This window comes from Excalfactoria chinensis, chromosome 1 (assembly GCF_039878825.1).
Source record: "Excalfactoria chinensis isolate bCotChi1 chromosome 1, bCotChi1.hap2, whole genome shotgun sequence".
In the NCBI taxonomy this organism is placed as follows: domain Eukaryota; kingdom Metazoa; phylum Chordata; class Aves; order Galliformes; family Phasianidae; genus Excalfactoria; species Excalfactoria chinensis.
This window is the reverse complement of record NC_092825.1, coordinates 28,319,574-28,336,741: the sequence shown is the minus strand read 5'-3', so window position 1 is coordinate 28,336,741 and position 17,168 is coordinate 28,319,574. Positions and strand designations below refer to the sequence as shown.

Below are 17,168 nucleotides of genomic sequence, written 5' to 3'. Positions count from 1 at the left end.
GGAAATTGCCAGGTTGCTGGCATTTTAAATGTATCAAGCATTATTCTACTCATTCCAAAACTTATATCTTAACTCTGGATCCAGATCTTAATTCCAGTATCCAGTTTTGGCCTGAGTTTTGACAAAAACTGAAGTTTAAGCATATAAATATCATTACATTTTATTGGAACGTAGGTATTTAGCTCCCAGAAGACCCCTTGAAACCTTGATCCTTGTTTGCTTTCTCTTCATATTTGAGTATCAACAAAACCAGTGAAGTAAACTTGTAACTGTAGGATCCTTTTTTATGGATGGAAAATGAGAACTGAAATGCACTGCTGAATATTTTTGGAGTTTGAAGTGTCTTGTCATTCATCCAATTCGACCTGTAAAGGCTTAACTCAGCATGCAAATAATCCCACTGAACCAAAGCTAAAATGCATTTTCTTATTTCTTTTAACTTGCATAGATCTTTGCAAGATGAGTGTTCATAATGTTTATTCCATCTTGGAGGTGTTTTTTGTTGCTGACCAAAAAATGTATTTAAAAGTGGAAAGATTCTTTTTGCCATATTTCTATGGTTTAGGACTTCATCAAAATCTTTGTGTTGAAACACAAACAGTGTCATTATTTAATATGAAAAGATGAATAAAACAATCTGTGACCACTCCCCACGTTCTTCTTTGTTCTGCCACTGTTGTATCAACATAGCAGGCTGTAGATACTGTCTTAATAGGCTTAGTAGCCAGAGGACTCCCTCCTAGGCATGTTAGATTGTAACAGTTCAGGGCCCAACTATAAATCTAAGTCTTAGAAAGCAAGCAAGAATTCATTAAAACACTGGAGTTTACTATAAAAATGCTGAGAACTTGTCACATTTCATTTTCGTGCTATATTTTGTGCACTAATCTAATTTTTTTGATCAGGCTTTATTACTGACATCTTAAAAGAAATTTACTGTTTATACATCATTATTTTTGTAGACTTCTTAGTCTATTGTTAGTTTGCTTGCTGCAAGACCTTTGTAATCTTGACACGTCAAAAAAAAAGCTTGACATGTAAAACCACCTGCAGTACAACTCAGTTGGCCTGCTAAATAGGGGAATTGGCTGCTTGCCTGTTCATGTGAGTGCCAGATCTGGAGTATGGGAGGAGAGTGGCCATCCGTTTAAAGGAGGGATTGAGACTGCATTAATTTAGAACACTTAACTTGTCATGGGACTGTAGAAACATAAAATCTTACTATTCAGTACTAAAGCAGTAAGATTTTAACATCACCAGGTTCTAATACTATTTTATGTTGATCAAGACTCATTCTTAATGTGGATTGCACATCTCTGTGCTGAGACACTTTGACTTTCCACTGTTTTATTCTTTGGTCTGCTCAGATGTGAGAGGTTATAAAAGCTGCTGCTGAAGTGTATTGAAGTAGCACTGCCATTTTTAATAACTTTTTATATAATCTGTAATTTACCAAGATATAAAGTAGAAGGGCAATGAGTGATAGCTCTTAACAAGGATACTAAACTTACATTTCTGAACTCAAGATTTTGTTATGAGTTTTATCCCTATCTACTGCGTGATGTCTACCAATCATGTATTTTGCTTTCTTTTCCCTCAGGTCAGTATACGTTAACATAAAATGAGAACTATTGAAGGTTAGTATAACGCTAAGTAGAAACAAGAGAGCTGGGCACAAAACTGTTTGTTTAACAAACAACACACAGTTGTGTTTTCTATAATATGCTGTTAAAAGGAGAATGGCTGTCTCATTATTGACAAAAAATTATAACTAGAAAGTTACCATAGAATGGCTTGGGGTGGAAGGGACCTAAAACATAGTGTAGTTCCAACCCCCATGTGCTGTGCAGGCTCATCAACTTCAGTGTCCTCAGGCTGTACAGGGCCCCATCCAACCATACCTTGAACACCTCCAGGCATGGAGCATCTGCAGCTTCTCTGGGCAACCTGTTCCAGTATCTCACCACTCTCAGTAAAAACTTTCCCCTTAACATCTAATCTAAATCTCCCTTCTTCTAAAGGTGTTCCACCTTATCTTGCTACTATCAGACCACATGGAAAAAGTCTGTCTCCCTCCTGTATAAAAACTTCTTTGAAGTACTGCAATGTAGTCTGCAATGTAGTCTCCCTGGAGCCTTCTCCAGGCTGAAGAAGCCCAGCTCACTCAACCTTCCACTGCAGGAGAGGTGCTCCAGCCTTCTGATTGTCTTTGTGACTCTGGATCTGTTCCAATCATTCTCCATTTTTCTTGCACTTGGAACCTCAGGCCTGGATGCAGTACTCTAAATAGGGTCTCACAAGGGCAGGCAGGGTAGAGGGTGACAGTCATCTCCCTCTCCCTGCTGGCCATCCCCTTTGAATTCAGCCCATGATACTGTTGTACTTCCAGGCTGCACATGTGTGCTGCTGGCTCATGTCCACCATTTCCATTCACTTCCATCCATTAGGACCCTGAAGCCTTTCTGTGTGGGGCTGCTCTGTATTGTTTAAACAAAAATTTCTGAGCTAGATTTCTTGTGTACCTTGACATGCAAATATTTGTATGTACAAAAAAACACTACCTTTTATTATACACTGACTGTTCTTATGGATTTTCAAGCTCAAGTGTGTCTGTATGGCAGATGTCTTAGTGCTTCACAGTGCTTTAAATCTTGAGGTCTATCAGGTGATACAGACACAGAGATTTTGTAGCATGTTAGTAAGCATATACTTTCCAATCTTTACAGTTGACTGTTGTTAGTATTCTTTATTGTTCTTGTTTGGTAGTTTGTTGTTAGTTAGGCATTTGCTGGTACTTGTCTCTCTGTCATTCACCTCAGTAGTACAGTGTTCAAGGTCTGGCCCAATGGTAAAGCTTCAGTTGTGTTTATAGAAGAGGCCCACATAAGACTTCTACAGAAGTAAATGTTTACTAAACAGTGTTACTCTGTGTGTGGTGTTTTTCGTTTGTTTGTTTTGAGTAGCTTCTCAGGGCAAGAAAAACCTCTGTATGGTTGTTCCTTGCAAAATCATCTTTCTTTCAGATACTAGAAGGAAGTATGCTTTGACATCTGACCTACTCTTAGATGCCCTTTAAAAGAGATATGTTTGTTCTTTTTTGCCTTAAATGGAAAGTCATCTGGACTTATGCAACTTTACATAAGAAATTTCTATATTCCTTTAAATAAAACAGTTTTATACTGGAAAGGTGGATGGAACAGAATGGGAACTTGGAAAAATAACACAGTTTTTTCTTATTCTCTCTCAGAGAAGCAATAAATGTTGAGATAACTTTATCTCATGACTTCAGAAAGTTCTGGGGTATTATGAAAAATATGACAAAATCAGCATATGACAGTGGAAGAGGTGAAGGAGAAATGCTCCAGATTCTGGATATCTCACATCCTTTCATCACTACAGTGATAAACAGGAGATTGTTGGAGCCTACAGAAGACTCAAGCTAAGAACTGTTGTGAACTTTAAGTGAAATGAACGTGTTCTCCTGATACCATGGCTCCATGTGGCAGATCAGAAAAGGAAAAGCAGTCTTGGGATGCAGTGTTTAGAAAAAAAAAAAAAAAAAAAAAAAAAAGAATTGAAGAAATTCAATTATTTTTAGGTATTTCATTTATTTTCTGGTTTCTAAATGCACTTGCTCATTTTCTAGCCTCTTTTCTGAATGTGGCAGTTTGCAGTGCCAGTGTCTCAGTGTAATGGACAGCTACTACAAGGTCAGCAAGAGAAGCTGCTTCCGGTAACCCAGCAACAGCAGCTTGTGATGACAAGATCGGTCTTGTAATCTTTGGGAATTTAATGAAAATAAAAGCTTTGATCCTTTCACACAAAGATAACGGTCTTCATCATGGTTCTTTGTTTCTCCTTTCTTTACAGTTTTGGTCTGAGCTGTTGTTCTGTGGTGTAGATGCCTGCATCAAGAGTATGAAAAAATCTCTTGAATGTTACTTACCTTCATCTTGACTTTTACATCCTTTTGTGAAGGCTGGATTTAGATCAGTGATAAAAGTGAGACTGGAAGTTGCAAATATATGGTATATTCTTTCAAATTCTTGTCCTGTTTCATAATCTGTTTTATGAACACTTCCAATAAAGAAAGATTGAAAGAGATGTCCCCAGTATATGGGAGCAGAGAGCACTTTTCCTCTTTTTCAATAAAACAATAAATAATGTCATTTTTGAGAACTTTCTGCATTAATCTATCATTTCAAGTCTCAGCTGATAATTTTTAGTCTATATGGTTCCCTAGGTGAGCCTTCAAGATTGGCTTGTGGTTTTAAAGTCATGATTTTTCTTTTTGCATGTATTCAGCCTCCCTGCAGAATATACCTTACCTCACAGGTAGGGGTGTCTCCTTATCAGCACAGTCTTGTTCCTTGATCTTTCTAAAGCAGCATTTATAAGTAAACATTTGAAGGTCCTGAAAATGCCCATGAAACAGTGTGTCTATACTTTGACTTGAGCATGGAATTAACAAGAGAAGTGTTAACTTTTAGATTTAGTAGATAATCACCAGTTTTCAATGTGTGAGAAAGTATGTTTTTGATTCTTGTCAGAGCTATTGGCCTTAGGTGTCTAAATGACATGATTTCAGACCTCCTGTCTGCTCTAGACAGGGGCAGACAGTAGTTAGATGTTGCTTAGATATGACATTCAAAGTCCTACTACAGATGGTCTTTGGATGTGCAGCGAGTGTTTTCTCTTATACTTAGTCTGATGATGCATCTTCTCTAATGTATGAGCTGTTTCCAATGGCTTCTGAAGAAATGCTTTGCCCGAACATTCTTCACGGGCACTGTCAGCAGGAAAAGAAAGAACCTGCCTCTGTGTTTCATGCTGGGTTCTTTCCATCTTCCATTTCCAGATTTTGTTTGCAAATGACTTGATACCTGTTGAGGTTACACAACAGTAACAGATCTCTCAAGAGCCTGTTATTATATATGAAAAATTGGCTACAGTAAGAATTAAGAAAAAGAAATGCCACATTTTAATCCTGAGAAGGCTTCAATTTGGACTCTTTCCCTAAGTTCTTCTAGCCGTCCAGGACTAAAAATGGGTTATCTTCTTACATACCTTATTACTGGAGGCCTTTATGAAACTGAAGGGTAATGATACACTGAAGCCTATGATAGTCCTATTTTGAACACTTTCTGGCATTATTTGTTGTCAACTGAACCTAGTTCACCACAAATTCAGTCCCCTATGACTATTCTAACTGGCATAAAGTCTTGTAGAACTGGACAAATCCTATATCAGTATTTGTCCAATGCATGCAACATCACTTTACTTGATAGTCAGTAAACTGTAACTGTTTCCTGAATTTCAGAGTGTTCTGTTCAAAAGCTGAGACCTTCTTAACTGGATTATTTGTGTATTTAATTGAAAGATATTTATTTTATTTCTATAGCAATGCATAACTCCAGCATTAAGTAGTCTGTCTTTGTTATCTGCTCTATAAAAGATCTTTCTGTTAAGATTGTACGTGTGTCACCTTGTATAGGTTTGTGTTGCAACAAGTTGTCTGGTTATGGTTTATGTAGCTCTTACATCAGCTGAAGTGTTAGGAGAGTTCTTGTGGGCTTCTTCTCCCCGTAGAAGGCATTATAAGCAGGTCTTGCAGGTCTCGTCTCAGATTCCTCTTTGACATGATTTTGGAGTTCCATATCAGTCAACTTTCTGTTTCTTCTTTGCTGAAGAGAAGAAGAACTTGGAACAGTTGGGTGTAATTAATCTCATACATCTGTTAGACATCTAGTCTCCATCCATTGTAAGCGGCTGAAGAAATGTAATAATTTATTGTACTATTTTGTTTGAAAATACATTTGTCTAAATACATATCTTCAGATGGATGCGTCTGGATGGCTATTTGTCTGTTCTTTGTCACTGACTATTGAAAGAGTCTAGACAGATAGCATAATGTTAGTTACACAAAATAAGTGTAACAGTGTTTTGTTATTTTAATCGGGCAGTTCATTCAGGACAATGCCTAGACTGTGACTGTTTCCTGAGAAGAGTGGATATATATATTCTTTCTAGATTTGTTAGTCCATCTCAAGCTGTACAAATACATTTTCTGCTTGATAATTTGTGGTAGCTTTGATAGTAAAATAGTTAACTGCATTCAAGTTCAGGTAACACCATCTGCATAAATTCTCTTATTTGTATTTATAGTCCTTGAGCTATACAATACAACTGTAAGGGTATCTGTTCTTTAATAAGGATCTTTTGAATCTTCCCATTCCTAATTGAACTCTTCAGTGAGCACTCAAGAGATGCTCTTCAGAATAACTGGACACTTGCTAGTTAGTAACCAAGAATGGATGGAATCATTTTGGAAGGAAAAGGCATTAGGTAGTCCATGTTTTCCACATGAATTCCAGAATTCTGACAATTTCCCTGCTATTATGAGTCCTCCAAGTCTTGCTTGTCTGTCAACAAAAGAATGAAGGATGGTGCTGCATATTGTGCTCATACCCAGTTTTGAGAACAGGATGGTATGAATCATGGGGAGCCAGGGCTCTGTCATTTCCAACTTTAAGCAGAATTACTTGAATTTAGGTATGTAGGATTCACACACAAGACTGTGTCTTCACAAGCAGTTTGAACTAGTTCAAGTGTAGGCTACTTCCAAGAGAACTCTATTCTGTACCGCTCCCTCTGTCAACACATGTTAAAGAGGCAGCACCTGTAATGAGGTCATGTTGGTTGGTATAACACAGTATGCACACACACACGCAAAACAACCAAAAAACAAAAAACTATTCCATTTGATCAATTCCTTATCTTTTTCCTTTTGTACCTTTGTAGACTTAGTCCAAACCAGTGTGGGGACTAAACACTGTGCTTCTGTGTTTAGTGGACAACATTCATTTAGATAAGGCTTAATTGATAATTGCTTTAAGCCAAATAGGGGATTCCATATGGATGGGATGTCTGGAGCTGTTATTGAGAGTGAATAAACTGCCTTTATGAAAAACAGCTTTGGATTACTATGGTATATGGAATTGACACAATTTTTACTACCTGGCTGCAACATCATAAAGTGCCCGTTGGCTATGTAAATAAAAATTTGCAAATGAGGAAAGAAACCTGTGTACAGTGTCAGGTATGTTTTCAGTGCTGTCCTGCTTCTATTAAAAGTAAAGGCAAAAGTTTATTGCTTCCCATGTTTTAGGTGTTGATTCCTCAAATCATGTGCACAAACCAGCTTGTGTTTATGATGGTTCTGCTAACATTACTCCATTTCTGTCTGTTATATTTTATCAATAAACTACAGGTATTACAGTGCATGTACAGTTACTCCACAAATTTAGTTGACATAGTGTCTAAGTGTTTCAAAATAATGTAAAATTATTACTGTTTGGATATTTAGTAACTGAATTTTTAACTTCTACAAAAAATATTGGATAATTGCCTCTTATATAAAGAATAGCACTGGAAAGCATCAGATAAATTTTGACCTTGGTGTGTGTAGTGTGAGATATTTTGAGGCAGCATCATTGTTTAAAACCAGGCATCTACTTCAGATTTGTTACCAAAATCCATGGGTAGAAAGGCAGAGGTGGATCCCTGAGGCATCCTTTGCATAAATGCCTGTTATTCTCTGATAACATATTTGCGTGTCAACATGAAATATGATGTCAGATGAGTTTAATATTCTAACTATCTGATTTTTTCCTCTTTAGGTTGCAGCAATCTATAAAGATTCAAGTATTGGGAATCTTATAAATATAGTTATTGTAAAGTTAATAGTAATTCACAATGAACAGGTAGGAAAAATATTTCTTAAATTTCAAAATGTATAAATTTGCATTATAATTCTAAACTTGAAAATATTTTATGTACTTTTATTTTTCATTTAACTATATATTTTTTCTCTAGAAGAGAAGAATGAATGTTATATGTGCTGGTAGCACAGTGCAGGTCTAATTAATGCATAGAGAGGTTAACTACCCAGCCTCAGTTTAATACCCATATTTCTCCACCTGTTTATTAGTGCTTCCTGTTGAACTAAATGTGCTTTAGTCAGATACTGGGTGAGAGCTTATGGAGTAACTCCCTTAGGTGTTGTTATACTCATGCAAATATGACTGGGAAATGGCAACTTTCTTAGAGGGTTTTTACTGAGAGTTTTCAACACTAACTGTTATAATATTTTAAATTGTAAGAAGTGTGTATTTTTCAGGTGTATGATTTAATAGTTATTTATCATAATTATTTTGCCAGCCTATTTTTCTGTACCTAATACATGATGCATGGGTTAATAAGATTGGTTCTTATGACTGATTACTTTTAGCTAAATTAAGATCCTGATTCTGCAAACAAATTTGTGTGAATGGAATCTAATGGAATTTTTCTGACTCCTTTCCATGGCTGTGGAGATTAGGGACACGAATAACAAAATATTAAGTGCAAATACAAGAATATTGCAACCAGTTTTTGTTTGTTTGTTTGCTTTTGTTTGTTTGTTTGTTTGTTTCTTTGGTATTCCTTAGGAAGGACCAACTATCACTTTTAATGCAGCTACCACTCTTCGTAATTTTTGTGTATGGCAGCAAGCGCAAAACATTTTGGATGACGCTCACCCTTCTCATCATGACACTGCTGTTCTTATCACTAGGTATGATATTGAAAGAGAGAATTACCCAGCTAGATGAGACAGATGCTTTGACTTTTTTAAATATCCACTGGTAAAGTTCATAATTAATTGGAGTGGATAAACAATATCTTACACTTCCCTCACCCCTGGTGATCATTAGATATTATTTAGACCTGAAATTTTTACAAGGAATTAATATCTTTAAAACATTGTGCATGTACGTGACAGGGACATGGTAATGTACATACAGAAATTAGCTAGTGCTAATTAAGGGATGATCAATGCCTTATAGCCCAGGCATAATTAGAACTGACAAAAGCTCCTAAATGGAAAATGTTGAAGTATTACTGTGCATTTTTCCTCCTCAGTGGTGGCTCTGATGCTCATTCATTGAGATACATTCTCTCTTGTTCCTTCTTGTTAATTTTTTCTCCATGTTCAAATCAGACACATTGTGTTGTAAAACTGTGTTTGATATTTGTCCTGAATTTTACATTGTTATTTTGGCAGCTGCTCTACTGCACGTACACTGGAATCTGCACATTTCCAGCAGCATTTTACACTCAAATACATGCTAGAGAAACAGCTTAATTTATCAATTTGTATTCTTTGCAAGCTAGATAGAATGTCATTCTGTGGGCTTTGTTTGGTGAGTGTAAATCACTTCTCTCACAAGAATGCAAAGATTAAAAAGACTGCAAGAATAAGAAATTAGAATTGAGATTTACAATTGCTGTAACTAATGTAGCAACAGTGAAATACTTTTAAAGAAAGTATTTTTCATTTGCTTGTAATTTAAAATAAGTCTTTTTTTTTTTTTTTAAGGGAAGATATCTGCAGAGCTAGAGAGAAGTGCGATACTCTAGGTGAGTTATATTTTTTCCATTAGTATGATTTTACAGCAAAATCTGTAGGAGGATTTTACTGTAGGATTTAAGAAAAAAAACAGAAAATAGATATAAATTTAGTTGCCAGATGAAATCATTTCAGAGCTGTTCCGTAGATACTGTGATCTTGGGTGCTAGTTGGTTTTGTGTAAATCTGGTTGCATAGCTGGCATATGGCTTTTTCAATTCCTGTGCTGTAGTTTTTGTTTATAGAGTCATTCTTTCATAATTAAAACTCATTCTATTAAGCTTTTGTAAAAGAATTCAATTTTCCAGGTTTGGCAGAGCTAGGTACAATGTGTGACCCACTACACAGCTGTTCTATAAGTGAAGAAAATGGTTTAAGTGCTGCTTTTACTATAGCACATGAGCTTGGACATGTGTAAGTACCTATTTCACAGCAGGTAATTTTTTAAAAATTTCTTTTGAACATGACCAGTTTTCAGTGATGGGTTGTAATTTTCCAGGGGTGAGTAGAACATCTATTTACTTTTGGAATAGTCAGTGGTTTTGGCCCTTGCAAGGAGTCAGCTTTGCCTGCCACCTAGAGGTAGAGAAACCATGAGATTTATAGCCTGGCCATTTGCTAACTGGGATGATGGGAGGTACTGGATTTATCTGCCATCTTCTGTCCTTTTGTTACATCAGCTGATTGGGACACTGGGGCAGCTATCTGAGATGTGCAGTGTAGCCCTGTTAACTCTACTTGCATTCTAACTGTAGTAGGAATTTGAGAAAAGTCTTGTAATGTAATACAGAAATATTCTTCCTTCTGTTTGATCCTTTCAGAAAACAATAGAGTAACACAAAGAGAAATACTTTACACAGAAAAAATAAGCGGAGATGACAGCATTTTATTTTATGAAGCATACCTCATCAGTGATGGCAGAAAGATGCTATACTCTAGCTCCATGAGGCATGCCACAGTGTAGGTAACAATGGCATTACAGAGCTCAGTAGCTAGCTTGTTGGTTTTCATTCTCCTGGAAGTCCATTTACATACATGCCATTTATCTTGTTACTTAAACTGAGTTATGAAATATGGTGAAGCATTTGCTGGATAAAATAATATTAATGGGCTCTGTAGTTTGTTATTGAATAGTAAAGATTATAAGGTGAATACTGGGGCAATATGTTACGGACAGTCTTGAATATTCACTCCAGTAGATGGGTTGTTCATTTAAAATGCCATACTCCCAAAACACTGTGATTTTTGCTGGTGTGCTAAAGAACTATGCAGCTGTAAAATTCTTACTGTATTCAGCATGATTGCCATAATGTCATATAGTCCTAAAACACAAGTTTCATTAAAGTTTTAAGGTATATTCAGACTTAAATCTGGGGCTTTTGCTGTTATAACAGAAGTATTTCCATTAATTATAGCTGAATTTTTTTTGGAGTTTATTTCTCTTGCTTCTTAGATTTAATGTGCCACATGATGACAGCTTTAAATGTAAAGAAGCTGGAATTAAGCATCAATACCATGTTATGGCTCCAACTTTAAATTACCATACAAGTCCATGGACCTGGTCAAAATGCAGTCAAAAATACATTACTGAATTTCTTGAGTAAGTATCAGTATAATGCTTTTTTTTTTTTTTTTTTTTTTTTTTTTTTTTTTTTTTCCAATTTTGTGTCATTCAGAAAAGTGTTAAAATTATTGCTAAATGCCACTTTAATATTGTCGTTGGCTTTAACCACTGACTTGGAGGGCCTAAATCCCCCAGAAATTACAGGTATGTAACTCTTTGGAGGATGAGTAGTTCATGGCTTTAGTGAAGTGATAATCAAAACATAAAACTAAAGACTGTACTTTTATAAAACATTGGTTATTAAAGAACTCTTTAATATGATCTTGATAGGTCAGAACAGTGATTAATTCATGTTTTGTTCCTGTTTTCACAACAGCACTGGTTATGGTGAATGCCTCCTAGATAAACCGAGTGGAAGAATTTATGGTCTTTCTTCTCAGCTGCCTGGATTAATGTATGATGTCAATAAGCAGTGTGAGCTTATGTTTGGCACTGGGTCGCAAGTGTGTCCCTATCTGGTGAGTGAACAATGCACAGACTCCTGTTTAATAGGTACTAAAAATTACTGAGATGTAGGCTTAGAAATGAAATCTCAGTCAACCCATTTTTGTAAGCATTTTATCTTGTAGTATGTCAAAGTTCAGATTCTGTTCTTAGAAGGGGAAAGAGTTCAGTGGAAAGCTGGTCTGCTTTATAGAAATACATAGGATTAAAATCAGGATGAATTAATTTTGATTTGTACATCTGTGAGTGTAAATATAATTCCTTTAAAAGATCAAAGTTGAATAAATTAAAACTTACTGCAACTACTGAAGTAGAATGATTTCAACACTTTTAATAAATGTTTTCACATTATAGCCACCATATCACATTAGCAGATTTTTTTATTTGCTTTGACTGGTTTTGCAAATTTATAACTTTAAAATTAATATATTAATTCTAATACTTTTTCCAAATGTTTGATCCCAAGCGCAGATTTCTTTCAGATATTTCTGAGATAGATATTTCTGTCTGATAGAGATTTCTGTCAGATATTTCTCTGCCTTTTAGAGTGTACGCTTCATATTACAAACCAAATATTCTTTAAAGCAAAATTGGTATCTGGAAAGGAAATAATGTATAGAATCGAGTATATAGAAGTATTTCAGAAGACAATGTGGCCTATTTGCAAGTAGAAGGTACAATAACAAATGTAGCAGTATGACCTCATTTGTTACTGTCAAGATGTTAAGATGATTTTGGAGCAACTTGTCAAATACCTGTACTTGTATTACACAAATTGTTAGAACTGTTTAGAGGAGAGAATTTAAGATCAAATTTAAAGTGAATGAAGTAGGACTGTTGGTGCGGTAAAATACTGTTTAAGAAAAGACAGTTTTTATGGGAATATTATAGAAAAGTAAAGAGGAATTCAGTGTCCTGAAGATGGTGTTACTGAAGGTTGCTTTGAGACTTTTTTAATCCACAAAGGTTATTTGTCCATAAAGAATCTCTTTAAAAATCTGAAAAGGTTTTTTTCTTAAGTTTCTAGTCTGTGTGTTTTCAAAAATAATTCCAGCTAGTGTCTTTATCTGGGTATTATACTCCAACTGTATTGCATTATATCAACCACAATCTTACATGTCTTTTTACTGAATTATTTACTGAATTAGAAGATCGAAAGTAATTGATTATTTCTAATAAGATCTGTTTCAGCTATTCCATGTTTCTGCCCAGTGTTCAGCAAAATTGTTTTTTGGAGGTGTGAGGGAGGAGTTATCTGTACAAAATAATAGCAAAAATTAAACCCATGTAGTGTGAGAAAAACAATGCAGATATCCCAGTTGATGTCTAAAGTAGTGTACAAGTATAACAAAGGTAATCTTATTCTCTGTTCAGAAACAATGCAAGCGCTTATGGTGCACGAGCACAGAGGGAGTTCACAAGGGATGTCGTACTCAGCACATGCCTTTGGCTGATGGAACGGTTTGCGGTGTGGGAATGGTAAGCCTTCATTTGTTTCTGAGAGCTTGCATATGGCAAGGTCATTGATGTAGATAAGAAAGGTCAGTGCTTGCTGTGTGGCAGTACTACTCCTGCAGTGCAATGATTGCTTAAATAGTATCTACCTGACTTAACCTGCAAAGTTTCTTTTAGTCTTGTACTGTTATGACATAAATAACATAGGTTATCTGTTCAAAATAATGGTAGTAGCTTACAGGTGTCATATTGGTAAAAAGTGGGCAGAAGACCTCAGGTGGAAGTTGCCATCTTCTCTTCTGCTATTTGAAAAGTTTAGATAATTCAAAAAAGTTATTTGTAGTAGTGCAACAAAGATGAATTTCCTGAAAAGCATGCAGCTCAAAAGCATATTCCCCAGTTTGTGTTACCAAGGCTGTTCCACTGAGCTAGAACTAATTAAGTGTGAGTGAATTAAGTATAGGAGTACAATTCTTTGGAAAAAATCTTTGAATCAGACTCCTGGTTTCAGAAGATATTTGTGTATTCTATCTGCTTCAGACAAAATGTGAAAGTATCAGTAGCTCTTCATCTACTCCATCAAGTACCTTAACCACACGTAACTCACACTCATAGTCTCTCTTGCCTACTGTAATATAAGTCAACATACTTGGATTTATTCAGGGCTGAAAACCACAACTTCTTTTGCACTTACACCCAACCTATAGGAGGTATGGCTTACATATTTTTAATGTAAAAAGGAAAAAGTGGAAACTGGGCTTCCTAAACCCTGCAAGTTGCTTTATTTCATAAAGTGTTTAGAGGATGACAGAGCAGCTCACTGTTTCCTCATCTGGCAGGTTGTTGTTTTTTTGAATGCAGATTTTGTTCTGCATCTTCTGAGTACGTAACCTTCAGCACTTGAAATACCTTGCACAAAGCACTTAAAATATCTTGATAAAGGCAGAAGTATGAATGGATGTTAGTTGAAGTCAGTGTTAATAGCGAGGATGTGAGGGTTTTGGTGTTGGATTTGCATGTAGCTAGAGACATGAGCAGAAGAAAAACATTCAAGTTCTTTGCTGATCTAATCTTATGACTTTTCCATGTCTCAATTCACCACTAGCAAACAGAACTATTTTCTCACCCATCAGCTGCCTGTAAAAATAAGTATTTCAGAGATTCTGACATGCTCAAATATCATTATCTTATGTTTGGCAGGTTTGTTACTCTAAGGTGCTTTAAGTGGTAGTGTGCTTGGCCAGCTACAGGGGCTGTGGGGAAACTTGTATTTTTATCTTTTAATAGTTTTACAGGTTCAGACATGGTTTAATTTCAATATGGAATAAGCTACTATGCTATTATTATGTTATTATTAAGTTTCCCCCAATAACTTTTATTCTTCAAGGATTGCTTTTTTTCTTTTATTTTTGTATTTCATAATACGTGAGAGTAAGGACTTTGTAAATACTGCCTTAAAGAATAACAATTTAATGGGTAAACAATGTCTTGCAAATGGCTTCTGTGTCTTTTGCAAAATTAGGAAAAAATATTTGAATCAAGCTTTGCCTAATTACATCTTATGATATAACACTTAACACATATTTCATTCAGATCAGAAAGGAAGATCGTCATTTGTATAAACATTATATATAACCTTGAATTCAGTTGACTGAAATTTGCCAGCAGCAGAACACTTCTTTTGTACAAGAATTCAAAAGCCTACTATATGCAATCATTGCAGTGAAACCAAACCGTTTTCCCTAGAAATTGAAAAGCTAATTACAGTCATTACCTCTGAAAAGATGCAAGAAAGAGCAGCTATTAATCTGACAAATTGTCATATCTTCTTGTGTAAGGTACAGTTCCTTTTCTGTTGATTTCAATGGGAATAAGCCATGGTGATGAGTTAATGTAACTAGTATATGCTAGCATGCTAAATATATTTATGTTTTGTGCTTGCAGCACTTCTGTTGTGATGAATTCAAAAAGTTGTATTTAAGGCATTTGCAGTTTTAGTGATGCTGAACTCTGTTCTCTGTTGACAGTAACAAGTCCCAGAGCGAACAGCATGGAGCTGCATCAGAGGAGGGTCAGGTTGAGAGTCAGGGAAAGATTCTTCCCTAGAGGATGGTCAGGCCTGGAACAGACTACCCATGGCAGTGAGGATGGTGGTGAGGGTGGCACTGAGCTGCTGGAGTTCAAAGACCATTTTGGACAACTCTTTCAGACACAGGGTTTGATTTTGAGTGGAGCCAGTTGGACTCAATGATCATCCTTATGGGTCCCTTCCACTCAGGTTATTCTATGATTCCATGGTTTTCAACCTACCTCCTCTTAGGAGGATAGCCAGTAGGTGTTTGATTCTTACAGAATCTTTCAGAGTTTTTGATGTCCTGGATAGAGTGAAACTGATTTGGCAGTCACCTCTTTTATGAAGATCTTTTCTTCTAGAGAAGTCTTCTGACCCATTGTCCCTGTTCATATTGGTGGTTTGCCATTTATATAACCATGAGACAACAAATTTCAGAGTGGTCTGGAAGAATCTTTTTACTAACAAGAGGGAATCCACATGATACAAACTTTGGTCCTCTTGAAAAGAATATGCCCAATATTTATCAGCGAGAGAAAGTTTATTACTTCTATTCACTGCAGCTATAGATGGTATGTTGAGTTTGTGTCTCTATAAACGCCCATAATAGAATGAATTTAGATTTTGTCCTGAGCCCCTTATAGCCACATGAGGAGGACACTTAAATATGTGAATGAAGACCAAGAAGAGATTATTTTGATCAGTAAACAAAGTGCCAGTCTCTGATTCTGAGGTATATTTGCTGTTCTGCCATTGCTGGTTTCTGCTGATTCCTTTGAAATCATGGTATTGCTTGAGTTCTTCATGAGTGCAATAAATGTGGGTAATAAATCCAAAAGAGTAATTCATTGTACATATATATATGTAAAGTAAGTATGAAAAATTCAGGTGGATTTTAATCAAGGTGATTAGAGGATATGTTAGCCATCTGGGAAGCAGTGGAGGATCTTTTGAGCTGTAAAAACGGAGTAAATTTTTTTTGAGGATCAAACAAAAACAAAGGTGAAAATGTTGAGAAAAAAAAAAAAGATTAAAATTGTATGTTATTAGAATATGTTTTAAAATATTTAATGTCATCTGAATAATAGGTGTAGACTTCTCTGAGAATCAGTACTACAGAGACCTGAGATGCTGTAGGTACTTTAGTTAGTTGCAACTCAATATCTTCTGCATTACATATTTGTTTTACTAACCACTCTGTTTTCACCGTTATTCTGTGATCTAGACCTCACTTCTCGATGTGGTCTGGTTTGCCTGATTCTGTACTTGACCTTTTCTCTGAAAGCAGACATGTCAAGACTGTAAGATGTGCATGTACTGTAGGAAGAAGCACATCAGACATAGATCTAAATTGCAGCAGCAGGTTTCCGTAGATTCATTTGCAGCAGATGACACAGAGAAATTTACAGTAAAACATTTATTTCAAGGTGATAAATGGGAACACTCCAAAGGGATAAATACAGCCAGAAATGGTAGTTCAGAGATTTTTGAACTTTTATATTAATCTGAGTGGATGTTCTTATCTAGTCCTTGCTCACTGGATTATATGCTGTATAACTATCTCTGAGTAGCACACTCTTCTACATGTATTTGTTACTCTTGATTCAGTTAAGTATAGCATAGCCTGACAATTAACAGTTCAATAATTTCTTTCAAATTTGCTTTCCAGGAAACTTAGCAAGTACAGGAAGTTGTGATATATATTGGCAGTACTTGAAATCAGTTTATCAAATCACTGTTTAATCCATACTTACAAGTCAAACTGCCTGTTGTAAGTAGGCAGTTAAGAAAAATGAATCTGGGTACCTGTAGATCCATTGATCCCAAACTTTGAACCACTGACCCTCCCTCTCATCTCTGAAGATGTAATAATTGCATGTGGATTTGGGTTGGGTTTGGGTTTGATTCAAGCAAGCACTGAAGAACATCTGGAATGCGTGTGGTGCCTGAGTTTTCTACTGTGACTTCATCATGTTGCTTCTGTAGGAATGCAGCAGCAGAATAATACTGAGACAAGTTTGTTGACTAAGCTATTAAAATCTCAGATGTGAACATGTGCTTTGCATTTTTATAGATTAGAACAATGCTGTTGTGGGTGTAACGTTTCATTTTACAACTCCGTCTTT

The 17,168-nt window shown here is 35.9% G+C and overlaps 1 protein-coding gene across 1 annotated transcript in view; it reads left to right on the top strand.

Moving 5' to 3' along the window:
* The window catches only part of ADAMTS20 (ADAM metallopeptidase with thrombospondin type 1 motif 20), an 84,111-nt gene that overhangs the window by 19,513 nt on the left and 47,430 nt on the right, over nt 1-17,168 (top strand). Inside the window, exons 5-11 of the mRNA XM_072333591.1 lie at nt 7,680-7,763; nt 8,490-8,614; nt 9,419-9,459; nt 9,757-9,862; nt 10,902-11,048; nt 11,389-11,530; nt 12,891-12,995. Coding sequence (XP_072189692.1) covers nt 7,680-7,763; nt 8,490-8,614; nt 9,419-9,459; nt 9,757-9,862; nt 10,902-11,048; nt 11,389-11,530; nt 12,891-12,995 — 750 coding nt within the window. The remainder of the gene's footprint in view (nt 1-7,679; nt 7,764-8,489; nt 8,615-9,418; nt 9,460-9,756; nt 9,863-10,901; nt 11,049-11,388; nt 11,531-12,890; nt 12,996-17,168) is intronic.